This window comes from Rhinoderma darwinii, chromosome 1, assembly GCF_050947455.1.
Source record: "Rhinoderma darwinii isolate aRhiDar2 chromosome 1, aRhiDar2.hap1, whole genome shotgun sequence".
NCBI classification, from domain to species: Eukaryota; Metazoa; Chordata; class Amphibia; order Anura; family Rhinodermatidae; genus Rhinoderma; species Rhinoderma darwinii.
Genome location: NC_134687.1, coordinates 509199856 through 509227759, shown reverse-complemented (window position 1 = coordinate 509227759; position 27904 = coordinate 509199856). Strand labels below are relative to the sequence as shown.

Below are 27904 nucleotides of genomic sequence, written 5' to 3'. Positions count from 1 at the left end.
GTGTTTCATAGATTTTATTAGAATTGGGCAGTGAAAATAAAAACAGTAATTTTCTCAATAAGACGTAGCTTTAGCTCAAAATTTTTCATTTTCTCAACAAATAAAAGAACCCCCAACATTTGTAAAGCAACTTCTCTGGAGTACGGAAATACCCCATATGTGGTCATAAACTGCTGTTTGGGCAAACGGCAAAGATCAGAAGAGAAGGAGTGCCATTTGACTTTTGGAACACAGGTTTTCAGGATTGGTTTCTTGACACCATGTTGCTTTTGCAAAGCCCCTAAGGTACCAGTACAGTAGAAACTACCCAATAGTGACTCCATTCATGAAACTACACCCCTTGAAGAATTCATCTAGGGGTTTAGTGAGCATTTTGACCCCAGGTGTTTCATAGATTTTCTTAGAATTGGGCAGTGAAAATAAAAACAATCCTTTTTCTTCAAAAAGATGTAGCTTTAGCTCAACATTTTTCATTTTCTCAACAAATAAAAGAAAAAGAGAACCCCAACATTTGTAAAGCAATTTCTCCCGAGTACGGCAATACCCCATATGTGGTCATAAACTGCTGTTTGGGCACAAGGTAGGGCTCAGATTGGAAGGAGTGCCATTTTGCTTTTGGATTTAGATTTTGCTGGATTGGTTTCTGGTCGCTATGTTGTGTTTGCAAAACCCCTGTGGGACTAAAATAGTGGAACCCCCCCCTGAAGTGACCCCATTTTGGAAACTACACCCCTCAAGGTATTCATCTAGGGGTGTAGTGGGCATGTTAACCACGCAGGTGTTTTTTTTTTAGAAATTAGTGTGCACTCGATGTTGCAGAGTGAAAATTGTATTTTTTCCATAGATATTCCAATATGTGGTGCCCAGTTTGTGCCACCATAACAAGACACTCTCTAATTATTATGCTGTGTGCCCAGTTTTAGAATTACCCTACATGTGGCCCTAATCTTTTGCCTGGACGCTCGACCAGGCTCAGGAGTGAAAGAGTACCATGCGAAGTTTGGGCCTAATTTGACAATTTACAAAGTATTGGTTCACAATTCCAGAGGCTCTGATGTGAAATAATAAAAGAAACCCCTGAGAAGTGACACCATTTTGGAAACTACACCCCTCAAGCCATTTATTAAGGGGTGTAGTGAGCATTTTCACCCCACGGGTCTTTTCCATAAATAATTGCACTGCAGATGGTGCAAAGAAAATTTTAAATTTTTCTCTAGATATGGCGTTTCAGTGGCAAATATGTCCTGCCCAGTTTGTGCCACTGGAAACAACCCCCTAAAAATTGTTAAAAGGGTTCTTCCGGGTATGGCAATGCCACGCTCGTGGAAGTAAAGAGCTGTTTGGGCTCAGAAGGGAGGGAGCACCATTTTGCTTTTGGAGTGTGGATTTAGCTTGGTAGTAGTTTTTTTGTTTGGAGTATTACTAGTACTTCAGTTTATAATGTGGGGGCATATGTAATCTGTGCGGAGTAGATCAGGGGCATAGTCAGGTGGTATAATAATGGGGTAAAAAAAAAACAATAAATCCATAGTTACGCTGTGAAGCAATCCTTTCTGCACAGGCCAGTGTCGCTGTAACGTCTATGGCCGCGGCCCGTCGTTCTGACTTACGCTCTGACGGCCATGGATGTGTGAGTGCTCGGCGGCATCTCCCTCCTGAGAGACGCCGGCACTCACTTCCTGGTTCTGTGACTGGCTCCCGCAGGGCGCTCGCATGGCCTTAAAGGGCCAGTGCGCGCATAATTGCAGGAAATCTGCAATCCGTCCAGAATGCTGCTGGACTATAAAAAGGGCTCTGCCCTCTTGATCTTCGCCTGAGCGTTGTGTACATAAAGTTTGTCTTGCAAATGGTCTCCTAGTGCTTTCCAGTTCCCAGTGTTACCCATTCCTGCTGCCTGTACCCTGTATCCCGTGCCTCTGTGTCATCTAGAGTTGAAGTCGAGTTGTGTCTTCCACTGCCTCTACTGCGTCACACCCCGCCGGGTGTCTGTCTACTGCCGGAGCCTTATCTTCAGCCTGAATCACTGCTACTGTCTACATTGCCTCAGTTACCCTTCCTGGACTATAGGCTTTGTATTGTACCTGTTTGGCCAGCTGCTATTCCGCTATGCGGTACGGCCCAGTGGGTTCACATTCCGCGCCGTGACAGTCGCACTGATAAATGATGTCCTTACTTATCCCCCTTTTGGTACACACTCTTCACCTTTTGTAGTTTGTGGAATTTTGCTGGGAAGTGTTGTTCTGGTATAATACGGGCACCTTCACTTCAAGCAGATATGTTTTGGACCCTCTCCTTCCTGGTTCCCTAATTTTAGGGCCTTGATAAATCGCCTCTTGAAACAGAAGATATGTTCCCCTCGGAATGCAAATTTTTTTGTTTCCTGACTTATTGGAGCCTTAAATAATTAAAAAAAAATTCCTAGACGTAGTGGCATGAGGGCTGTTATCTTTTTGCAGGACGAGCTGTAGTTATTATTGGTACCATTTTTGGGTACATGCGACCCAAATTTATAGCACTTTTTTTATGTTTTACAACTTTTTGCACAATAAAATCACTTTTGTACAAAGAATTTATTTTTTCTGTCACCATGTTGTGAGAACCATAACTTTTTAATATAGTCGGCGACGGAGCTGTTTGAGGGCTTGTTTTTTGCGAGACGAGCTATAGTTTTTATAGGTACCATTTTTGGATACATGAGACTTTTTGATCACTTTTTATTCCAATTTTTGTAGGGCAAAGTGACCAAAAAACAGAAATTCTGGCATTGTTTTTTACGCCGTACACCGCGTTGGATTATTTTTTATAGTTCAGGCCGTTATGGATGCGGCGATACGAAATATGTATGGTCTATTTATTTTCAAGCATAAAGGACTTGATACTGTTTTATTTTATTACTTTTATTATATTTTTTTTACAACTTTTTTGACACTTTTCTTTAGTCCCACTGGACTTGAAGGTTCAACTGTCTGATTTTTTTTTACTAATATATTGTACTACATAGGTAGTGCAATATGTATTAGATCTGTTCGTCATTGACTGACCGCAAGCCGATTAGGCCCCGCCTGGAGGCGAAGCCTAATATGCTCCTCCTGTTGCCATAGCAGCAGTCGGCAGCCCTGTGATTGCATGGCAGGGCTGCCGATCTGCTACCAACCTCTAAAATGCAGCAATCGCTTTCGCTCGCTGCATCTAAGGTGTTAATGGCAGGAATCTGAGCTAGCTCCGGTTCCTGCCGTTATAGGTGGATGTCAGCTGTAACATACAGCTGACATCCACCGCTGATGACGCCGGCTCAGCTCCTGATCCTTCGCCATCTTGCCTTTTTAGGCTTCCGTACTAGGCATACCGGGAGGCTAGTGTTAGGCCTCCGGTTGCCTTTGCAGCCACCGGCACCCTCGCAATTTCATTGCCTGGGTGCTGATGAGCTGCAAACCCCTTAAATGCAGCGATCGCTTTTGATCACTGCATTTATGGGGTTAATGGCAGGGATCGGAGCAAACTTCGGTCCCTGCCTTTACCCCAGGGTGTCAGCTGTAACATACAGCTGACACCCGGGGATGGTGGCACCGACTCAGCTTCTGAACTGGTGTCCACCATTTGTCGTATGGGTATGGCAAAATGCGGGAAGCACTAGCTTTCCATGACGTAGCCAGATGACAAATGTCAGGAAGGGGTTAAAAGCATATGTACATCATAGGGGGGGCCCACTCAGGATCCCCCCCCTATGAAATCCGTTGCTAATCCAACCACAATCTGCGTCGTACACAATGGGGTTTCTGCAACTCCGTTCACATATTCCAAATTTTCACGCAAATTTAGCATTCTACTTCTGTTGATTTTACACAGAAAATCGTAGGATTAGCCCAGTTGAATGACATTGGGACTAATCTTCGTATAGATCTGCCGCACAACCGCATCCCATTCGCCTCAGAAATCCACGTCGGATTTTAAAGCGACGTGTGGATATTGCCGTAGTCTTAGGCCTCATGCACACAACTATACTTTTGCGGCCGCGATTTATCCACATTTTTGCGGATAAAATGCGGACCCATTAATTTCAATAGCCCCATGCACACGACCGTGGTTTTTTACGAATCTGTGCTGGGGCTGGGAAACCGGACCGCAAAAACTCAGGACATGTCATTTTACGGTCTGGATTCGCGGGCTCACACCACTGGTGAAATTGTTGTGGGTCAGTGAATCCTGATGACACATGAATGCCCAAAAAAGTTTTTTTGCGGTCCGAAGAAAAGCGAAGGACCTGTGGTCTTGCAGACCGAAAAACCAATGCGGTCGTGTACATGAGGCCTTACAACTTTTTTTTTTTTTTTTACTGAAAACACATGGTTGCTTTGAACTTACTGTAAGGGGGATACTTTAATTACTTTTGTTTATTTGTATTAACTAGAAGTGACATTTCACATCAGGTTGTTATAACATTTATGTTTCTGTTTAATCTAAATTTGCATTATGTTGTGTACAGGAGACTCTCAGGCTATTGTTACATGTGCCATACGTCCCTTTTATTAGTGTGTCTTTAGGTTTATGTGATGCAATAATTCGACTGAATGGTCAGTTCTGATTACAACTTCATAGATCACATCAGTATTTCTATTGTCTATCGTTGTCAGTAATTGAGGTTATATCTGAATTCGAAGCATTTATTTAGTGGTACGTCTTCATTGGTGTATAATTTTTCTATGATCCTCTACAGCTAGCGCTTATTTGACTGAATACACATTAATGTTGAGGACCCGTTGCATACATTTAAATGGATTTTATGCAAATATCACTTAAACATTTTATAATGAAAAGTTATCGGACTACAAAATGCTTTTTGCTTGCTGTATGGTTATACAGATTTGTACAGACCTAGTCCTACGAACAGCTGAAAGGTGGCTAGAATTTTTTAATATGATTACCAATTCTCTGCAGTTCCTGCACTGCCATTCTCTTGCGCCCCGAGCGTTTCTTGTTGACCATGCTACATAACCGCACGCCGCCTGATTGCATCGACCAATTGTTCTTGTTCACTGTGGCCAACCCTGCCGCTCTCTCCCCACTATCCTACACCGCCTTCAAGCACACTCTAACTTCAGTAGCTCATAATGTTTTTTTTAGAATGTCTATCTGACCTGGCATGACCTCTAAATACAGCTGACTCATACTGAGTTGCTACCAGACTGAATTTTATTGGAGGTTTGGCAGAACCTGCCATTATTACAACCTTATTTTGTTGCAGATCTGTTTATAAATGGGAATAACCCTTTAATCAAAGCGATGGCATATTCTTATGACCTCCACCGATCATGAGAATGAAGGAGCCACAATGCTAATTTAGTGCTGCATCCCATTCTAAATTTACCCCACACCATGCCTCTTCTGGGCACCTGACTGTGCAGGGAATTGCAGCCGGCCCCACTTACGTGAATGGGTCATGCTGCAGTTTTGCCACTGTGCAGGGAAAAACAGTGAATGGGACACAATGCTAACTCAGCACTGCATCTCCTAGTCTCAGGATCTGTGGCGGTCCCAGAGGTTGGAGCCCACTGATCATAATGTGTTGGCATATCCTAGCTATTCACCAGACATTAATGGATCGGGTGGAATAGAGAGACTTCACAACCCCTTTAAAGTCACAAGCAAGCCATTGTCTACTCTCAATGCAATTTCTGTTATTCTTTATTGGCAAAAAGTTGCATGTGAACTTGCCACTATCGTAAAATGTTGATAATGGTAGACGTTGCGGTGCACTTAAATTTGCATGCAAGTCTCATGAAAGTCAAAGTTCCCATCTATCCCAAATTGTAAAGGCAATGTTTAGTTCTGAAAACCTCTTTCTATCTGTTCTATATGGCACATTTTACTATTACGGGGTTCCTGCATGAGACCCGCTTTTGTTAGAGGGCAACATCCAGAGAGGGTTTTGGTTGTAGAATACAGCAGGCATTTGTAAACTCAGTGGATGGACACTTGGTGAATTTGGTGGACCTTGTGCTGGTGTGTTGTTTTTCTGTATTGCATGGTGTCTCCCGGCAGGAAACATCCCACTGGGGGACTGTGTGATGTAAATGAGGTTGGTCTTTACCCTCTTAAATATTTTTTTTACAGTCCATTTCCTTGTAATACAAAATAAAATATAAATTATTCAGAAAATCATGGTAAATATAAAACAAACGTCTGGTTAACTTTTAAGTAGGTGTTATAATATTTCCTTGCGTGCTTGTAGAAAGCGGAGTACTACAACTTTTAAAGTGCGTTGAAAAATTGTCAGACTCTTACTGATAAAAAGTATGAAACAAAAAAAATAAAAAGTTCTGATCAGTGTAGAAGTTACTTTTTGACCTTTCATATGGGCACAAGACTCACTAGAAGACTGAAAAGCCTTGTTCTTAGTTTTCCCTTCTCTCTTGGATGGGAGCCAGATGTAAAGAACACCTAACCTAAAAACCTCACTCGGTTTCTTTTTTTTTTTTTTTTCCTAAACTCCTCTGGATTCGTTCAAGTGAGGAAGTGTTTCTAGAGTGCGCCTGATTTCATGATGTTTCCTGGCGGCTGGTGATTTGTTTACTACATTAGATACTCCATCCCTGTGATGGTCGTGATTTGGGTATATTAACATAAAGTATCTGAGCAGTTCAGACTGTGGGGTAATTGTTCTGACTTTTCAGTATTTATTTAGGAAGGAGGAAATGACCCAATGTGTAAGAATGGAATGTCTGTTTGTAAATGTTACGGGATTGGGTGGTGTATGTAAGACATGTTCTGCCACCCATGTGCAATAGTGTTTTATTTGTATAAACAAGGCAATGTATTGTCACTGTTGTACAGTACACTATTTCTGAGACGTCATTCAGACAAAATACAGGATGGGGCTTTTATATTTAACCATTTCTGAGTTCTCTTGGTCTCTCCACTGGTTGTTTTTTTTGCCATTTTGCATTGTAAGGCCACTCACGCAAGCATATGCCTAGCAATACATCCATAATTACAGAACATATAGCATCTGTTTTGGATCATAGTACTGAACAGTTGTCCTTTTATTGATGAACAGGAATTGCATCCGTATTTCAAGCGCTGTCTTATGTAACACACACACAAAAAAAGATGCATTCATATTATTAAAAAGGCAGTCGTTTTAAAAAAAAAAACAAAAAAAAAATCTATAGGACCCGGACCCCAAACAGTTAACTTCTGACATGTCACTAAGTTTTATTCACACTACAGTTACACTTTAAGACTCTTCATAGACATCAGTGGGCATTTTAGAACTGCAATATAGGTAAAAGTTGTACGTGGCTGCATTATTAAACCATGCTGGCGCTGCAATCTGTGGCATCATGGAATTTTCTGAATCTCTAAATTATTATTAGCAGGTCATAGACATAAGATAGCTGTCAGCCTGAAGTTATTTCTCTGGCAGTTAAAATTGCTGATGGCCCCATTAATATGCAGATTCAGCTGTTGCTATTGACTTCGATTGAAAAAAGCAACCTTCTTTCATAACTACAGGTCATGTGATATATGGGTGCAAATGCTTGTATCCCCACTGATCATTAGAACAAAGTGACCACAGCCCCTTCTATGTTTTCTTTGCAGAGGGACAGAATACATCTTTATTTTTCTTCCCAAAAAAAATGCATGGTCAATAGTAAGCAAAGGAACAAATGCAACTGTATGACAACACAGCTGCATAGGTCTGTAATTGGCTTTTGTTATTCGGGAGGCAGCCACTTAGCACCATCTACTAGGTGCCGGCGGGTGCCTCCTGAAATTGCAGCTGAAACTATAGTGTCCGCGCTCCTACCTTGTAGCAGTGTGGTCATGTGAAAGTTGCAGACACACCAATTACGGGCATTTTTAGGAGGGTTAACAGACACTGCTTCTGTATACTCTGCTTGGTTGAGCAACACATGAGGGAAAAATCCCTGCGAGGTGTTTGCTTCACCTGACCGGTCCGCAGAGGTATTTCCCTCACCCCACTTGGAAGTGGACTGGGCGTCGGATAGAGTCACCAGGTCTGCTGCATCAGCTGAGCGGGGCAAGCAGAGTGATAAGCAGAGGGCCCGTGTGGCCTTAGTGGGCAAGACACCCCCTACTAAGTTACTTTCACAAGGATGGGCCATCACAGAATCATAGCAGAAGGAAGAGCATTTGCTCAGTTGGCCTCTAGGACAACTCTTGTTAAAAAGGATGATTTGGTCCTTAGATTGGCATCCCTGATATCCAGACGTTCATTTCACCTGAGATTGAACCAGCGCTCCTGTCTATTTTAGACGCTTCTAGTTCCACGGATTCCACAGACCAAACTCTGAGGAACATACAGTTTAAGGTTGCAGACGAAGCTGGACCTTTGCTTCTAATGCTGGCCGAAGCTGAACAGGAGAGTGATATGAATTGCAAGAGCAATCTTTACACCCTCCTCTCCACCAAACTATCTATACTTAACCGGTTAAGGACTAGGCTGTTTTACAGCTAAATGACCAAAGCAAATTTTACAATTTTGCTATGCGCTTCTTTACATGACTATAACTCTACAGGTGAATAAAGTTCATCTTTGAGTTTTACACTCTTTTTAAAGGACAGATAGGGCTTTGTTTTAGTGGCATTTGTCAGTATATATCATTTTTATTTTTTTCTCTAAAGTGGGCAAAATTGGAAAAAAATGCAAGAATTTAGCAATTGCGTCAGTTTATGCTAGCATTTTTCACACACGGTATGGACCACGGACAAAATTAATCTCCTTTCACATTCTTCCACTTCTCCCGTGCATGGGGATACCAAATATGTGTGCCTTATTCACTGTGCGGGCATGTGCCAGGGCTTGGCATAAAAGGAGGCTTTTTGGCCTTTTCGGTCCAGGAATTGCATTTGATTTTATAGCCGCATACTGTTTTCTGGGGGGCCTAATGCTGCTGAAACATTAGAAACACCCCATAAATGACTTCATTCACACAAGTAGACCCCACAAGGTTTCCTTCAAGGGGTTTATCATATTTTTAGACAGTCCAGTTTTCTTCTGAAAGTTTCTTGAATAAGGTGGAAGAAAATAAAATTAGCAATTTTTTATCAAATGCGTCAGTTTATACCAGCATTTTTCACACACGGTATAGACCACGGACAAAATTCATCTCCTTTCACATTCTGCCACTTCTCCTGTGCATGGGGATACCAAATATGTGGGCCTTATTATCACATAGAGATGTAGGAGGGCGGACGATAGAAGAAGCTTATTTCACAAATCACTTTTTTTCAAAGCTGGTTTTACAAAACTCAACAGAGTTTCTATAACACTTCCAAAATATCTGCTCTTGAAGCAGAAATCCCAAAATATTCATCTAGGGGTATAATGGGAATTTATTTTTTGGGGTTTTCTAAAATAAGAAATTGCAGGTTTATGCAAATGGAGCTCTCCAGCAGATGAACTTTAGAAAACATGCAAACATGACATCCACCCCCACCCATTCCCTCCCTCACCCTTGGAGTAAAATCAGGGGAAAAATAATAATGTAATGTAGGGCAAATATATTTTCAACTAATTAACTCAAATCTAATAATTCAGAACAGTGTGGTATTTTTTAAAACATGGCTCAATGCACAGGCCTGGTTGCGAGGGACATGAGGGACAAATATCGGGAATCTTTGCGGTGCCCGTCTTTTCTGCAGACGCGACACTTTTTCTGGGGTTTGCTTCTGGTTGGTGTTGGGGGAATCCGACTGATGAAGTGTCTTTCAGTTAGTCGTGTGACATCCTCAGACTGGGGGCATTCTCGGGTGTCCTGAACATCAAAAATGAGGCCTTCAATAATTTTCTCCTGGAAATCCAGGTATGTGTGTCTGCCTCTGTTTTTTTTGTAGAGCACGAATGAGTTTTGGATGGCCACCTGTAACAAATAAATGGCCACTTTTTTGTACCAGGTTTTAGTTTTGCGTTTTACTAAATAGGGCTGTAAAACCTGGTCGCTTAAATCCACCCCCCCCCCCCATGTACTTGTTATATTCGGACACGCTCACTGGTTTGTGCTTGTCCGATGTTGCCCCCCTTTCCCTCACTGCCACTGTTCCTGCGGTATGAATCGTGCTTAGCACATACACGTCTTTGCGATCCCTGAACTTGACCGCCAGCAATTCTTCAGATGCATAAGCACAGGAGTCCCCCTTTACCATGCGCTTCCCCACTAATTGCTGTGGAAAACCAATTCGGTTTTTGCTCATGGTACCACATGCCCCAGTCCTTGTATCATGCAAATGCCTAAACAGGGGCACACTGGAATAAAAATTGTCGCAGTACAGGTGGTACCCCTTGTGAAGCAGAGGCTGCATTATCTCCCACACAATTTTGCTGCTGGTGGAAAGATCAGGGGGGCATCCAGGAACATTTATTGTGCGGTCCCGCCCTTCATAAATCCTGAAGGCGGTGGTATATCCTGACCCGCTTTCGCACAGTTTATAAAGCTTAACGCCATATCTTGCCCTTTTGGAAGGTAGATATTGGCGAAAGCTAAGTCTGCCATGGAAGTTGAGGAGGGATTCGTCCACACTTACATTCTCCTCAGGGGTGTAGAGTTGCAGAAATAAATTATTCAGGGAATTTATTAGCGGTCTTATTTTGAACAACCGATCCCGGTTTGCATCGGTACTTGGGGGCGCCTGTGCGTTGTCATTGAAGTGGAGAAACCTCATTATTGTCTCATAACGAGACCTGGGCATTACTGCAGAATATACTGGGGTGGCTTGGGCGGGTCTTGTTGACCAGTAAGACCTAATGGAGGGCTTTTTGACAATACCCATATTTAGGGTGAGCCCCAAATTTTTTTTGAAATTCCTGCAAATTGGTGGGCGTCCAATCTCTGGCATGGGTGGATGAAGGTTTCTGCCTTATATATTGAGTGGCATATAAATTTGTTTCGTGGACAATCTGATTTAGGATGTCGTCCGTTTTTATAAATAAATGGAAGTAATCCATTTGGACAAAATTTGTATTGTCCACGGTTATGCCAGGAGTGGCAGTAAATCCGTGGATTCTAGGCCCAAAAGATCGGGCAGGTGCCCATACATGTGCCTGGACAGGAGGGACCAGGCTGTCCCGTGCTACAGCGCTACTTGGCCCTGCGCTTTCATGTTCTGCAGTTTCAACTGCATCAGGGACAAAGTCCCCTGAAGATGAACCTGAAGTGACGCTGTCATCGTCACTTCCCAAAACAGGTTCCATCTCTGATGCGGTCTCCGACTCAGACCACAGCATGGCGTATGCCTCCTCGGCGCTAAACAACTTCCTCGCCATAACGTAACTAACACTAACACTAAACTAAATTTTTTTTTTTTTTTTTTTTTATAAAACGCACAAACTAACTGGTATATATATCTACACTACCGCTAACAAAAAAATAAACTGCTATTGCTATATATATTATATATATATATATATACTCCCTGCCTATTCTAATAGAATCAAAGAAAGGTAGATAGATAGATGGATAGATAGATTGTATAGATAGATAGATAGATTACTATCTATACAGAGAATGTTTTATAGTGTAACTGTATTTTTTTGTAACTGTAATCTTCTGGCAGCAATGCTCTCGAGTCTCTTCTTCTCCTCAAACTGAAACAATGTTTGAGGAGAAGAAAAGAGGCAGGAGATTTACTGCCAGAAAAGTCAAAATAAAACAAATGTGGTCGCTGTGATAGGTTTTCACAGCGACCACATGTTCAGGGACCATCAGATTGGTCCCTGATACTCTGCCCAGTGCCCAGAGCTGTTGGTAACAGCGTGGCCACAGGGCTGTGTGCACGCGATCGCGTGCACACTGTTTTATACGCAGAAATGCATGTGATCGCTGTGATTGGTTGTCACAGCGATCACATGTTCAGGGGCCAAAATATTGGCCCCTGACATTCTGCCCAGTGCCCATGGCTGTTAGCAACAGCCAGGGCATAGAGCTGTGTGCACGCGATCGCGCGTGCACAGTCTCTGAAGTGCCGCCGTAATTAGTCTATACGGCTGACTTCAGAGACCCTGACCGCTGGCCGTATAAATACGGCCAGCGGTCGGGAACCTGTTAAAGCTCTTAGCAGGGCAGTACTCATTATCGTTCTGTCCTTTAACCCCTTCCCGCATCTTGGCGTAAATGCACGTCCAGGTGAGCAGTAACTTCGCGCGTCCGCGCTTTAACAGTTAACCGCGGCGCTGATTTAGGCATTTAACCCCTCAAATGCGATGTTCAATTGCGATCGCCGCATTTGAGATGTTTAGAGCAGATCGGCAGCCCCCATTTGCGGGGGCCGGCTATCCTTGTCATGGCAACCGGAGGCCAGACAATGGCCTCCGTGCTGCCATGTATGGAAGCCTATGAGGACCAGCCGGAAGCTGGTCCCCCTAGGCTTCCTGTCAGAGTGACTGTCACGTCACAAGGACAGTTGGAATGCATTACACTACGTGGGTAGTGTTCTGTATTCCAGCAGCGATCAGAGCTGCAAGTCTAAATGTCCCCTAGTGGGACAAGTAAAAAAAAAAAAAGATAACAATATTTTAAAGTGTAAAAATAAAAGTTGCAGTACCGTTCAAAAGTTTGCAGTCACTCAGACAATTTTGTGTGTTTTCATGAAAACTCACACTTATATTTATCAAGTGAGTTGCAAAATGACTCGAAAATCTAGTCAAGACATTGACAAGGTTAGAAATAATTATTTTTATTTGAAATAATAATTTTCTCCTTCAAACTTTGCTTTCGTCAAAGAATGCTCCATTTGCAGCAATTACAGCATTGCAGACCTTTGGCATTCTAGCTGTTAATTTGCTGAGGTAATCGGGAGAAATTTCACCCCATGCTTCCAGAAGCCCCTCCCACAAGTTGGATTGGCTTGATGGGTACTTCTTGCGTACCATACGGTCAAGCTGCTCCCACAACAGCTCTATGGGGTTGAGATCTGGTGACTGCGCTGGCCACTCCATTACAGATAGAATACCAGCTGCCTGCTTCTTCCCTAAATAGTTCTTGCATAATTTGGAGGTGTGCTTTGGGTCATAGTCCTGTTGTAGGATGAAATTGGTTCCAATCAAGCGCTGTCCACAGGGTATGGTATGGCGTTGCAAAATGGAGTGATAGCCTTCCTTATTCAAAATCCCTTTTACCTTGTACAAATCTCCCACTTTACCAGCACCAAAGCAACCCCAGACCATCACATTACCTCCACCATGCTTTACAGATGGCGTCAGGCACCCTTCCAGCATCTATTCAGTTGTTCTGCGTCTCACAAATTTTCTTCTGTGTGATCCAAACACCTCAAACTTCGATTCGTCTGTCCATAACACTTTTTTCCAATCTTCCTCTGTCCAACGTCTGTGTGCTTTTGCCCATATTAATCTTTTCCTTTTATTAGCCAGTCTCCTATATGGCTTTTTCTTTGCCACTCTGCACTGAAGGCCAGCATCACTGTAGACGTTGACACTGGCGTTTTGCGGGTACTATTTAATGAAGCTGCCAGTTGAGGACCTGTGAGTCGTCTATTTCTCAAACTAGAGACTCTAATGTACTTGTCTTGTTGCTCAGTTGTGCAGCGGGGCCTCCCACTTCTCTTTCTACTCTGGTTAGAGCCTGTTTGTGCTGTCCTCTGAAGGGAGTAGTACACACCGTTGTAGGAAATCTTCAGTTTCTTGGTAATTTCTCGCATGGAATAGCCTTCATTTCTAAGAACAAGAATAGACTGTCGAGTTTCACATGAAAGCTTTCTTTTTCTAGCCATTTTGAGAGTTTAATTGAACCCACAAATGTAATGCTCCAGATTCTCAACTAGCTCAAAGGAAGGTCAGTTTTATAGCTCCTCTAAACAGCAAAACTGTTTACAGCGGTGCTAACATAATTGCACAAGGGTTTTCAAGTGTTTTCTAATCATCCATTAGCCTTCTAACACAGTTAGCAAACACAATGTACCATTAAAACACTGGAGTGATGGTTGCTGGAAATGGGCCTCTACACACCTATGTAGATATTGCATTAAAAACCAGACGTTTGCAGCTAGAATAGTCATTTAGCACATTAACAATGTATATAGAGTGTATTTCTGATGTTATCTTCATTGAAAAAAACCTGTTCTTTTCTTTCAAAAATAAGGAAATTTATAAGTGACCCTAAACTTTTGAACGGTAGTGTATAAGTTAAATAAACAAACACTGCTTTTTTTCCTATGATAAGTCTTTTATTATAGGAAAAAATGAACATGTTAAAAAAAAATTACACATTTGGTATCACCGCGTTCGTAACGACCCCAACTATAACTATAAAACTATAATATTATTTTTCCCACACAATGAACACCGGAAAAATAAATAAAAAAACAACGCTGGAATCACTTTTTTTGGTCTCCATCCCTCGCAAAATATACAATAAAAAGTGATCAAAAAGTCGCATGTACGCCAAAATAGTAGCAATATGAACTACAACCCATCCCGCAAAAAAAAGTCCTTACACAGCTTTTTTGACTAAAAAAGTTAGTTATGGCTCTCAATTTATTTTTTGTCACTATATTTTATTTTATAAATAAGTGATTTTATTGCGCAAACTCTGCAAAACATAAGAAAAGCTATACACATGGTATCGCCGTAATCGTAGCGACTCGTAGAATAAAGTAAATTGGTAATTTATAGCCCATGTTTAACGCCATAAAAAAAAAAAAAAGAATAAGACATTTGGTCACCTTGCTTGAATAAAAAATGATCAAAAAAATAGCATGTACCCCAAAATGGTACCAATGAAAAGTACAGATTGTCCCGCAACAAATAAGCCCTCGCACAGCTCCAGTGGTGAAAAAATAAGAAAGTTCTGGCTCTCAGAATATTGCGATGCAAAATGTGCAGTGTTTCAAAAGCGGATAAGATTGGGCGCCATTTATCAGTGCGACACTGGCCACAAATCTATGTATTTTTCCCACTATTATACCCTCTTATTATTCCCTGATGTACTCCGCACAGATTACATATGTCCCCATATTATAAACTGAAATACCAGCAAAACGCCAAACATAACTACTACCAAGCACAATCTGCGCTCCAAAAGCAAAGTGCCGCTCCCTCCCTTCTGAGCCCTGCACCGTGCCCAAACAGCAGTTTGTGCCCACAGATACTGATTGCTGGTTCAAGTCCCCTAGAGGGGCTAATAAAATTTGTAAAAACAAAAGTAAATGGTTATTATTAGTGAAAAAAATTAAATATTAAAAGTCACAAAAAAAAAACCCTTTTCACTTTTTTTTTTTCCCTCTAAAGTAATGTAAAAAATACACAAAATTAGTATGGCTGTGTCTGTAAAATTCCAAACTATTACAATATACCATTATTTAACTCGCACGGTGAATGCTGTTTGTCACCTTGGCTCTACCAAAAAATGTAATAACTGCTCGAGAAGTTGTATGTACCAATAAAAACTACAGCACATCCCGCAAAAAATAAGCCCCCACAGCACTCTATTGACAGAAAAATAAAGTTATGGCACTTGGAAAGCGTGGAGGGAAAAACGAAAAATAAAAAGCAAAAAATGGATCAGTCCGGAAAGGGTTAATTACTTTCTAATGAAAAAACCCCACTTATGACAACATGTGGGGTATTGCCATACTCGGGAGAAATTGCATTACAAATGTTGGTTCTTTTTCCTCTATCTTTTGTGAAATTGAAAATATTCAACATTTTAGTGGAAATAATGTTGATATTCATTTTCACGGCCTAATTCTAATAAATTCTGCAAAAGAACTGTGGGGTCTAAATGCTTACTATACCCCTAGATAGATTCCTTAAAGAGGCTCTGTCACCAGAATAAAAATGCTCTATCTCCTACATCAGTTTATCGGCGCTGGAATGTAGTTACTAGCAATGAGTTTTTATTTTAAAAACAATGTTTTTTAACAAAGTTATGGCGGTTCGAACATTTATGCAAATGAGGTCCTTAATGCCCAACTGGGCGTTTTTTAATTTTCAACCAAGTGGGCGTATGACAAAGAGGTGTATGACGCTGGCCAATACGCATCATGCACCTCTCTGCCTTACACCCAAGCTAGATTCACTGAGCAGCGCGGTCTCGCGAGACCGCACTGTGACGTCACTTCTGCCCACCGGTCCTTCATCCCTGCGTCTGAAGACAACATCTTTCGTCTCCCTCCAGTCTGCTGCTACTACCGATCCGACGACTGGGACTTCTCATCGGCCTGGAGGGAGACGAAAGATGTTGTCTTCAGACGCAGGGATGAAGGACCTGTGGGCAGAAGTGACATCACAGCGCGGTCTCGCGAGACCGCGCTGCTCAGTGAGTCTAGCTTGGGTGTAAGGCAGAGAGGTGCATGATGCGTATTGGCCAGTGTCATGCACCTCTTTGTCATACGCCCACTTGGTTGAAAATTAAAAAACGCCCAGTTGAGTTGGGCATTAAGGACCTCATTTGCATAAATGTTCTAAACGCCATAACTTTGTTAAAAAAAATTATCGTTGTTAAAATAAAAACTCATTGCTAGTAACTACATTCCAGCGCCGATAAACTGATGTAGGAGATAGAGCATTTTTATTCTGGTGACAGAGCCTCTTTAAGTGGTGTCGTTTCCCAAATTGGGTCACTTTTGTGTGGTTTCCACTGTTTTGGGCTCTCAGGTGCTTTGCAAATTCTACATGGCACCCGAAAACCATTTCAGCTAAATTTTAGCTCCAAAAGCCAAATGGCGCTCCTTCCCTTTTAACCCCCGCTATAGGTCCAAACTGCAGTTTATTACCACATATGGGGTATTTCCGTAATTGGGAGAAATAGTTTTACAAATGTTGGGGTGCTTTTATTCCTTGTAAAAATTTGATTTTCACCTTTACAGACTAATTCCAATGATTTCAGCAAAACAACTGTGGGGTCGAAATGCTAACTATACCCCTAGAAAAATTCCTTGAGGGGTTTAGTTTCCAAAATGGGGTCACCTTTTGGGGGGTTTCCACTGTTTTGGTCCCTCCAGTGCATTTCAAACGTGACACGGCACTAAAAACTATTCCAGCAAAATCAGAAATCCAAAATCCAAATGGTGCTCCTTCCCTTCTGAGCCCTGCTGTGGATCCAAACAGCAGTTTATTACCACATATGGGGTATTGCTATAATCGGGACAAATTGCTTTACATATGTTGGGGTGTTTTTTCTCCTTTTTATTCCTTGTAAAAATTAAAAATTTCTACGTTTTTTTCAGAAAAAAAGTAGATTTTCATCTTCACATACAAATTCAAATAAATTTGGCAAAAAAACTGTGGGTTCAAAATGCTAACTATAACCCAAGATAAATTCCTTGAGGGGTGTAGTTTCCAAAATGGGGAGTGGTTTGGCACCACAAGACCTCTTCAAACCTGACCTGGTGCCTAAAATATATTCTAAACAAAAGGAGGTCCCAAAATCCATTAGGTGCTCCTTTTCTTCTAAGGCCTGTGTTTCAGTCCATTAGCACATTAGGGCCACATGTGGGATATTTCTAATCTGGGCAATAAATATTGAGTCACATTTCTTGGGTAAAACCTTCAGTGGCACAAAAAAAAATGTATTACAAATGAATTTTGGCAAAAAAAAAAAAAAGAACTTTGTAAGTTTCACCTCTACTTTGCCTTAATTCCTGTGAAATGCCTAAAGGGTTAAAACGCTTTCTGAATGCTGTTTTAATACTTTGAGGGGTGCAGTTTTCAAAATGGGGTGATTTATGGGGACTTTCTAATATATAAGGCCCTCAAAGCCACTTCTGGACTGGTCCCTGAAAAAATAGCCTTTTGAAATTGTCTTGAAAATATGAGAAATTGCTGCTAATGTTCTAATCCTTGTAACGTCCTAGAAAAATAAGACTGTTCAAAAAACGATGTAAACATAAAGTAGACATATGGGGGATGTTAACTAGTAACTATTCCGTGTGCTATTCCTATCTGTTGTACAAGCAGATACATTTAAATTTAGAAAAATTCTAATTTTTGCAAATTTTCGCTAAATCTTGATGTTTTTTTTACAAATAAATATTGAATTTATTGACAAATTTTTACTAACAAAGTACAATATGTCACGAGAAAACATTCTCCGAATCACTTGGATAGGTAAAAGCATTCCAAAGTTATTACTACATAAATTGACACGTCTGACTTGCCCCCCTAGAGCCATGAGTATCCCAGCAAGGAGGAGTCCTATTTATTTGACTCTAACCTCATGAATGAATTTAAAGGACGATATAGAGCTTGAAAGTCCTTTGCAGAGTTTGAGATATACATATCCTTTTAAACTGCCTTTTCAGACAGAGGGCCGTTCCTACAAGCCCAGAGGGCAGTTCCGTGATTATGAACAGGGCCACTTTAAGAAATCATCAAACAGAGGACAAGGTTCTTCCTCCGCAAGAGGTTGTTATTCCAGGACCTATAACAAGAAAAAAGTCAGGTAAGAGAGATTCCTCTAATACCGTCAAACATATTTGCAAGATTGGCAGATGATTACCGCAGACCGTTGGGTCTTAAACATAGTAAAAAATTGCTTATGCCTTACACTGAAAAAATGTCAGTTTCAAAGACGTATACCCAGATTCAGGACTGACCGGGGTCTAGACGTTGTCCTAGAACAGCCATTAGCAGAAGGGAAGATTTCCCTAGCTCATCCGGAACAGAAAGTCTGGACCAGCCATTTATCTCCGATCAAAAAACCGAATGGATCAGACAGAACGGTCCTCAATTTAAAATTAAACAGGTTCTTAACCCCTTAATGACCGCCGATACGCCTTTTCACTGCGGTCGTTAATGGGCTTTATTCTAAGTCGTCGCCTTTTCACTGAGGCCTAAACAACTACCTCTACGGGTGTTCTCTGCAGGCTGGAGCCGGGGCTCGGCTGTCTGATGACAGCTGGGCTCATGCTCTAACGGTAGTGATCGAAGTTTACTTTGAACGCGACCATTTAACCCCTCAAATGCCGCGGTCATTAGCAACCACTGCATTTGTGTTGCTTACAAAGGAAGGGAGCTCCCTCTGTCACCCATCGGCGGCTTGCAAATGAAATTGCGGGCCTCCGATGGGGTGTCATGGCAGCCGGGGGCCTAATAAAGGCTCCGAGGTCTGCCTGGCTATATACCTATTTTGGCCGTGACACTGACAGGCAATAATTCCTTTGGTATACGAAGTATACAAAAGAATTGTATCTACGATCTAAAGATCGCACATTGAAGTCCTCTAATGGGACTGAAAAAATAATTAATGTGAAATAAAAATTAATTAAAAGGTACACATAAAAAAAATCTCTTTTCCCATTAAAAAATGTTTTATTTAGTAAAAGTGTAAAAATAAAATAAAAAATACACATATATGGTATCCCCACAATTGTAATGACCCAAAAAATAAAATGTGACATATTTAGGCCACAAGGTGAACGGCGTAAAAACCCTTACAAAAAACAATGCACAAAATAGCTATTTTTTCTTCACCCCCCCCCCCAAAAAAAAAAATAATAAAGGGTTAATCAATAAGTCTCATGTAAGGGCTTATTCAGACGAACGTATAATACGTCCGTCCTACGCGCGTGATTTTCACGTGCGTCACACAGACCTTGGTTAATCAATGGGACCGTTCAGACTGTTCGTGATTTTCACACAGCGTATGTCCGCTGCGTAGAACTCACGCCATGTCCTATTTTTGCCCGTTTTTCGCGCATCACGCACCTATTAAAGTCAATGGGTGCGTGAAAACCGCACACGGACGCACTTCCGTGTGTCGCGCGTGATGCACGCTACAGTAGTCAAAACGATAAATGAAAACCGAAAAGCACCACGTGCTTTTCTGTTTACAAACATAAAAACAGAGTGTCATAATGATGGCGGCTGCGCGAAAATCACGCAGCCACGCATCATATGCTGCTGACACACAAATCTTTTATGGACCTTTTGCGCACGCTCATGTGAATCCGGCCTAACTCAAAGGGAATGTTCACATGGAGTGTTTTCAGCCGTTTTTCAAGCCGTAAACGTCCCGAAAAATGGCTGAAAAATCGGAAGCAGAACGCTTCCAAACAACTGCCCATTGATTTCAATGGGAAAAACGGCGTTCTGTTCTGACGGGCCGCGTAAAAAAACAGCCGCGAAAAAGTACAAGTCACTTCTTCAGCCGCTTTTGGAGCCGGTTTTGATAGACTACAAAAATCAGGTAAAAAAACTCCACGTAAATCGCGAGTGGCTTAAAAAACTTCTGACAATCAGGAGCTGTTTTCCCTTGAAAACAGGTCCGTATTTTAAGCTTTTTTAAAAAAAAAAGCTATAGCTCTTTGAATGTGACGATGTGAAAACTAAAAAAATTGCTTCATCACTAGGGCCTAGAATGCATGCAGGGGGAAGGGGTTAAAGGAATAGAGTATCCGGTTAGAGAATATAGCAGATGTGAAACTCCTTTAGCAAAAAATAGTTTTTTCTTTTAGAAATAGACCGTACGTGTGTGTGTGTGTGTGTGTGTGTGTGTGTGTGTGTGTGTATGTATGTATATATGTGTATATATATATATATATATATATATATATATATATATATATACTCATTCGTCCAATAAGAGACAGCACTCCAATTTGTGATAGAAAAAACGGCTTTTTATTAGCCCCTGTGCGACGTTTCGGCTCTTTACATGGAGCCTTTCTGAGACAGGCTCCATGTAAAGAGCCGAAACGTCGCACAGGGGCTAATAAAAAGCTGTTTTTTCTATCACAAATTGGAGTGCTGTCTTTTATTGGACGAATATTGAGGATCTGGGAGCAGTGATCGGGCTCCTGGGACGTGCACCCACCTATATTCCTGACTGGTGCTGCTGGATGGTGGACATAATATAAATATATATATATAATTTCATTACCCCCGTATACATTCACGGGGGTAATGAAATAACTTCATCTAACACCTTTCTCTCAGAAAAGTTATGAAGTACTTTTATTTCATCAGGAGAAGGCGATCTTGATTACACACAGAAACATGCTAATGTCTACCCTGTCAACGGGGTTCAAAATGGCTCCCACTCTTTGCCGGGAGATGCAGTTTTGATTAGGAGATCTCCTCAGAAAAAGAAATCTTTGGAACAGTGTGTTCAGAATTCCTCCACAGGTCAGAAGAGAATTAGAGGCAATTATATCCTTGCAAGACCCTATTCCAAATTGTATTTGCATCCCAGCTGCGGACTTAACAACCACATCGGATGCATCCTCTTATGGGGTGGGGAGCTTGCTCTCTAGACATAGCAATAAGGCTATGTTCTCAGAGTTTTTTGCAGGCGGAATTTCTGCCTCAAAATTCCGTTTGGACGTTTGGGGCAGATTTTCCTCTCCCTGCACGCCGATTTTCGTGGTGGTTTTCGCCCGCGGTCATTGAGCACCGTGGGCATAAAACGCCGCAAAATACGCTTTCTCTGCCTCCCATTGAAGTCAATGGGAGGTCAGAGGTATAAACGCCCGGAGATAGGGCACGTTGCTTCTTTTTCCCGCGAGGCGGTTTTACCGCTCGCGGGAAAAACGACGCCTCCCAGTGAAATCAATGGGAGGCATTATCGGGCCGTTTTTAACTAGTTTTTTGGCGAGGTTTCCGTGTGTGAACATAGCCTTAGAAGCATTTGGTCAGGCATAGAGAAAAAGATACATATAAATGTGCTAGAATTAAGAGTGGTGAGACTCGCATGTCGATATTTAGTGAAGGCAGAGACGACCAGTCATTCCACTCTGGTCCAAATGGACGACAAGACAACAATGGCATGCCTCAAGATCGGAGGTACCAAATCCAGGAGATTATGTGCAGAAGCACTGGAGTTCTGGACTTGAGCAAGTTCGACTTGAGAGCACAATATGTTTCGGGACACACAAATGACATTACAGATTTAATCTCTGGACAGAAACTATCCTTGGCAACAGTTGCTCTAAAGAACCAGCTCTTCAAGTTGATACTTCAGAAATTCAGGACTTTCCGTGGTGGTTTTTTTTTTTTTCATTCTTAGTTTCTCTTTTTCTCTATTGCTGACATAAAAAAACAAAACAAAAAAACAAAAAAAACAAAAACCAAGCAAAGTCCCTGAATGCGATCCGTCAAATTAAATATGACTGGCATGGGACTTCAGGTACAATTTTATTTAACTTTTACAAAAAATGGATGAGTCTCGTCTATGGTACAACACCATGTGGGTGAGCGGAGTGCACTAGTTTGATACACTCAGTACCGGGGACAATGTTTATGTCACGAGGCGGGGTGTGGACCCACTGGGCCGTACCGCGTAGCGGGGTAGCAGCTGGCCAACTAGGTACAAAACAATGTCTATAGTTCAAAACGGGTACCTGAGGCAATAGTAGACAGTGGCAGGATCACGACTTGGCTTTCACAGCAGGTGACGCCACGGAAGACACGACTTGGCTTTCACAGCAGGTGATGCCGCGGATACGGCGGAAGACACGACTTGGCTTTCACAGCTGGTAACAATAGTACGGGATACAGGGTACAGGCAGCAGGAACGGGCAACACTGGGAACTGGAAAACACCGGGAGACCTTTAGCAAGACAGACTAGGGAATACAACAACACTCAGGCAAGGAACCAGTGGGCAGAGCTCCTTTTTATAGTCCAGCAGCCATTGGGGTAATACCTGATTACAGGCAGCTGGACGCGTACTGGCCCTTTAAGGCCGTGCGGGCGCGCGCGACCTGCGGGGAGCGGCGCGAGGACCCGGAAGACAGCGCTGGCGACTGCCAGAGGAAGGAGGACGCCGAGCAGAGAGGCGTCCATGGCCGGGATCGTCAGGGGGTCAGTCAGAACGGCGATCCCCGGCCATGGACGTAACAGTTTATTACCATAAATATCAAATATACATAGATTAAATACAAATGATGTATACAACATGAATAAGGGTAAATGTATTTTATTCATCTATCTTTGTTACACACAGATCCGGAATTATTTGGACAGTGGCACAATCTTCATGATTTTGGCTCCACATACCACCACGTTGGATTTGGAATGAAACAACTGAGATGCAATTGAAGTGTAGACTTTCAGGTTTAATTCAAGGGGTTGAACAAAAATATACTGTGAAACATTTTGGAATTGCAACCATTTTTCTACACCGCCTCCTCATTTCAGGGGCTCAAAAATAATTGGACAAATTAACATTACCATAAATAAAATGTTTTTCTTTAACCCCTTAATGATTGGGCCTGAAAAGGTCTTAATGACCATCTACATTTTTCAGTTTTTACCTCTCTACATTTCAGCGGCCATAACTTTTTTTTTTTTCATTGACGTGGACGTATAAGGCCTTGTTTTATGCGGGGAAAACTTTTTATTTTTTTTCATAGTTTAGAGGTAGAAAAAATGTATGAATATAAGAAAAAGCGGTTTTCGGCATCGTTTTTCTTGTATATTTTTTTTAGCCCGTTCACGCTAAATAACCAGTTCGATTAATTCTTCAAATTATTACTGTCGTTTATATACCTAATATGTGTACGTTTTTTGTTTTTATTTAGAGTAGGGGCAATAAAATATATTTTCTGCAAAATAAAGACTTTTTTTGTTTTTTGAATCCCATTAAGGGATAACTTTATTTTTTACTTGTAATGTATTAGCATACTCATTTATGCTAATACATTACACTGTGTCACTATGAGACCGGCTGCTGTTAGGGCAGCACATAGTGTGCCCGAACAGCAGACAAACGGAACAGCTCGGTGTTTGATCACGTCACTGGGTTTCCGATGGCTAGATAAAAGTGGTATATGTATGGGGGGAAAGGGATGAAGATGGGGAATAGCGATGTAACAAAAACAAAAACTTTTATTAGTATCAAAAAAGATTCTCCTGCATCCTTAATATGATGTTAAGATATAACACTTATTCAGTGGGGAGTTCCCTTAGATCTTGCTTCGGTCACGGACTGCGGCGATCAAAGGGTTAAACAGCTGGGGCCCGACTGTTTTCGGACCCCCCCAGCTGTATTCAGTAGGCTGCTCTAAGATCAGGAGCTGTTAGGCACAGCTCCTGCTGAGAGGATGAGCGATAACAGGAGCGCTCATCAGCCTCTTCTACAGCGATGCCAAAAGACGTCGCTGTAGACTAAGGACATGCACTGCCTGCCATCAAGACGGTGGGCGGTAGTTAAGGTGTTAATACGTTGTAGAGAATCCTTTGCAGGCAACAACTGCCTGAAGTCTGGAACCCATGGACATCACCAAACGCTGGGTTTCCTCCTTTGTGATGCTTTACCAGGCCTTTACTGCAGCTGTCTTCAGTTGTTACTTGTTTGTGGGTCCTTCTGCCTTAAGTTTTGTCTTAAGCAAGTGAAATGCATGCTCGATCGGGTTGAGATCTGGTGATTGACTTGGCCATTGATGAATAGTCCACTTCTTTGCCTTAAAGAAAAATAAAATTCCTGGGTTGCTTTCGCAGTATGTTTTGGGTCATTGTCCATCTGTACTGTGTAGAGACGTCCAATCGACCTTGCGGCATTTGGTTGAAACTGAGCAGAAAGTATATCCCTGAACACTTCAGAATTCATCCGGCTGCTTCTGTCTTCAGTCACCTCCTCAATAAACACTAGTGACCCAGTGCCTTATGTAGCCATGCATGCCCATGCCATCACACTGCCTCAACCATTTTTTACAGAGGATGTGGTGTGCTTTGGATCATGAGCCGTTCCAAGCCTTCTCCATACTTTCTTCCTCCCATCATTCTGGTACAGGTTAATCTTCGTTTCATCGGTCCTAAGAATGCTGTTCCAGAACTGGGCTGGCTTCTTTACATGTTGTTTGGCAAAGTCTAATCTGGCCTTTCTATTTTTGACGCTGATTAATAGTTTGCACCTTGTGGAGAAACCCTCTGTATTTGCTCTCGTGAAATCTTCTTCTCTTTTTATGTTACTTAGATACTGATATACCTACTTCCGGGAGAGTGCTCTTCACTTGGGTAGATGTTGTGAAGGGGTTTCTCTTCACCATGGTAAGGATTCTGCGATCATCCACCACTGTTGTCTTCCATGGACGTCCAGGCCTTTTGGAGTTAAGGAGATCACCAGTGCGCTCTCCATTTTTTTCAGCCTAACGATGGTCTGTTTCACTTGCATTGAGAGCTCCTTTTGACCTCATGTTGTGGGTTCACAGCAACAGCTCCCAAATGCAAATACCACACCTGGAATGAAGTCCAGACCTCTTACCTGCTTAATTGATGGATTAACGAGGGAATAGCCCATGCAGCCTATTAAATAACTTTTGAGATAATTGTCCAATTACCTTTTTGGTCCCTTGAAAGAGAGGCAGCTACGTATTAAAGAGCTGTAATGCCTAAACCCTTCCTCAAATTGGGATGTGAATACCCTCAAATTAAAGCTGAGAGTCTGCACTTTAAGGCCATATTGATTATATAACTGTATATTCAATATGTTTTGGTAAACAGCTAAAATGCCAAAACTTGTGTCCAAATAATTCTGGACCTAACTGTATATATCTCTGTTGTCTGTCCTTTATGCACGGCCAATGACTGCACCAAATTTGGCAAATAAGTAAATTGGGTGCTTTCAAAGGTTTTACACTGGGTTTTATTAGGACCTTCCATTCTCTACATATATTCACAAAAAATTGCAATACAAAAGCAAATAGGGCACCACTGGCATCCACATCAAGGGTCCTCCATATCGCATCAGATGACCCGTATTCGCCAATAGAATCTCGCAGATTCTTCATTCTTCGCCTCACTGACATACACCGGTTCCCATAACAACCTAGTCCATTTTTGTTTTGCACCAGGTTTCCAGAACAATCCAGCCATCTTTCTTTACTCGCCGTGGCCGGACTGTACCTATACTGGATTTCAGCATTCTCATAAATTGAACCCCTTTCAGACCAGTCATTACTTCAAAAAGGAACCCTGCACTTGGACTTTATTGGATATTTTGGCTTCATATCAGTAGGAAATTAAGTTTTTAACCACACCAACAAACCGATAGACCCGTGTGAAGCCGGGTAACTCTGCTGGTATTTGATATTTAGCGTAATATACGTTGTCGTATATACTGTGCCTAGAGAGCCGGTTATTTTTTATAATGTAGTTTATTTAATTTTTGCAATTTTCAGTGTGAAAAGGAACTGTCTGGCTGCTATTGGTGTAGTGTAAAATTTGTATCAAAATTAAATGTTGAAGGGTTTTTTCAGGATTTACAATCCGTTTCATATGGGCTTTATGACTTCACCATAAGGGTATGTGCACATACACTAATTACGTCCGTAATTGACGGACGTATTTCGGCCGCAAGTCCCGGACCGAACACAGTGCAGGGAGCCGGGCTCCTAGCATCATAGTTATGTACGATGCTAGGAGTCCCTGCCTCGCTGCAAGACCACTGTCTCGTACTGAAAACATGATTACAGTACGGGACAGTTGTCCGGCAGCGAGGCAGGGACTCCTAGCATCGTACATAAGTATGATGCTAGGAGCCCGGCTCCCTGCACTGTGTTCGGTCCGGGACTTGCGGCCGAAATACGTCCGTCAATTACGGACGTAATTAGTGTGTGTGCGCATACCCTAAACATGCACGCTCGTGCATGATTATATTAAAGGGTAGATGGGTATATGCTGTTGCCAGACACTTTTCAGGGGATCTGGCATTTTGAAATCCAACAGGTTCGACCCTTCTTTCCACTGTCCTCTTTTGCCAGGAGACGGTCAGGAGGTCCCCCTACACCCTAAATTGTCTTGTGATCCGGCTGAAATGTGTGATTTGTCTGACTTTTATGTAATTTGTATTGCCAGCTTTAGATGTAGTCAGGAGATGCTACTGAGAAAGCAGAGAGAGTTTGAATAACTTCTGTGTTAACTGGTGCATTCAAAGTTACGAGAAGTATGTCATGGAAACTAATATAACTTCAGTCTAATAAAACGGTCGTGGCAGACAGTTGTATGTCATCCAACTGTACTTTTTTTTTTTTTTTAAGCTTTCTCTTATACAAAATAATGGAGGCTTTTGTGTGGTTGTATTGCAAAGAAATGACTGAATATCAAGTTTTTAGACTTCCTCTTTCTCTTTCACATATTGCCTTGACTGAGGTCAGTTTCACTGTAGTGTGATGCATAGAGATGGAGATTTAAGATGTGTATACATTTTGTAATGTTAGGGAGGAAAATAAATATTTTGTACATTGCACACATTGTCATTGGTGTATAAAATGTAGGGCAGCTCTTACAGTGGTTCAATAACCCATGTCTACCTAATGGGGATACATCTGAAATTATTTTTTTTTTTTTTTTAGTTTTAGGTGTGTGTTTTGCTGAGGGCCTAATGGCTTTTTCTCTTATTTGTGTCTGACTGTAAAACCACACACAGTGTGTTATGGATTCTCTTTTGTTTACAGTGCCCCAATAAGAATGTGGCCACAAAAGTGTAATCCCACATATTCAGCATGCAGATGGAGAAACTGTTACTAATTATTGCATATGACATGAAAAAGTTATTCAGCTGGTTTATATTAAAGGAAATAAATATTCCAAGAGACCACAATTCCATGGACAAGTAAAAAAGGCATTGTCTGAGATTTAAAGAGACTCTGTCACCACATTATAAGTGCCCTATCTCCTACATAAGGAGATTGGCGCTGTAATGTAAGTGACAGCAATGCTTTTTATTTAAAAAAACGATCTTTTTTCACTACGTTATTAGTGATTTTGGTTTATGCTAATGAGCTTTCTTAATGCCCAAGTGGGCGTACTTTTACTTTCGACCAAGTGGGCGTTGTACAGAGGAGTGCATGACGCTGACCAATCAGCATCATGCACTCCTCTCCATTCATTTTCACTGCACTAGCTATATAGATATATCACTATGTGCAGCCTCATACACAAGCCCTAACATTACTACAGTGTCCTGATAATGAATACACATGACCATCCA

At 41.8% G+C, this 27904-nt stretch overlaps 1 protein-coding gene across 2 annotated transcripts in view; it reads left to right on the top strand.

Annotated features, from left to right (window-relative positions):
- Positions 1-27904, top strand: part of TNFAIP8 (TNF alpha induced protein 8) — a 109132-nt gene that overhangs the window by 3714 nt on the left and 77514 nt on the right. Inside the window, exon 2 of one of the 2 annotated variants that reach the window (XM_075854808.1) lies at positions 18277-18416. The exons of the other annotated variant lie outside the window; for it this stretch is intronic. Coding sequence (XP_075710923.1) covers positions 18320-18416 — 97 coding nt within the window. The 5' untranslated portion in view covers positions 18277-18319. The remainder of the gene's footprint in view (positions 1-18276; positions 18417-27904) is intronic. 2 annotated transcript variants of the gene reach the window in all.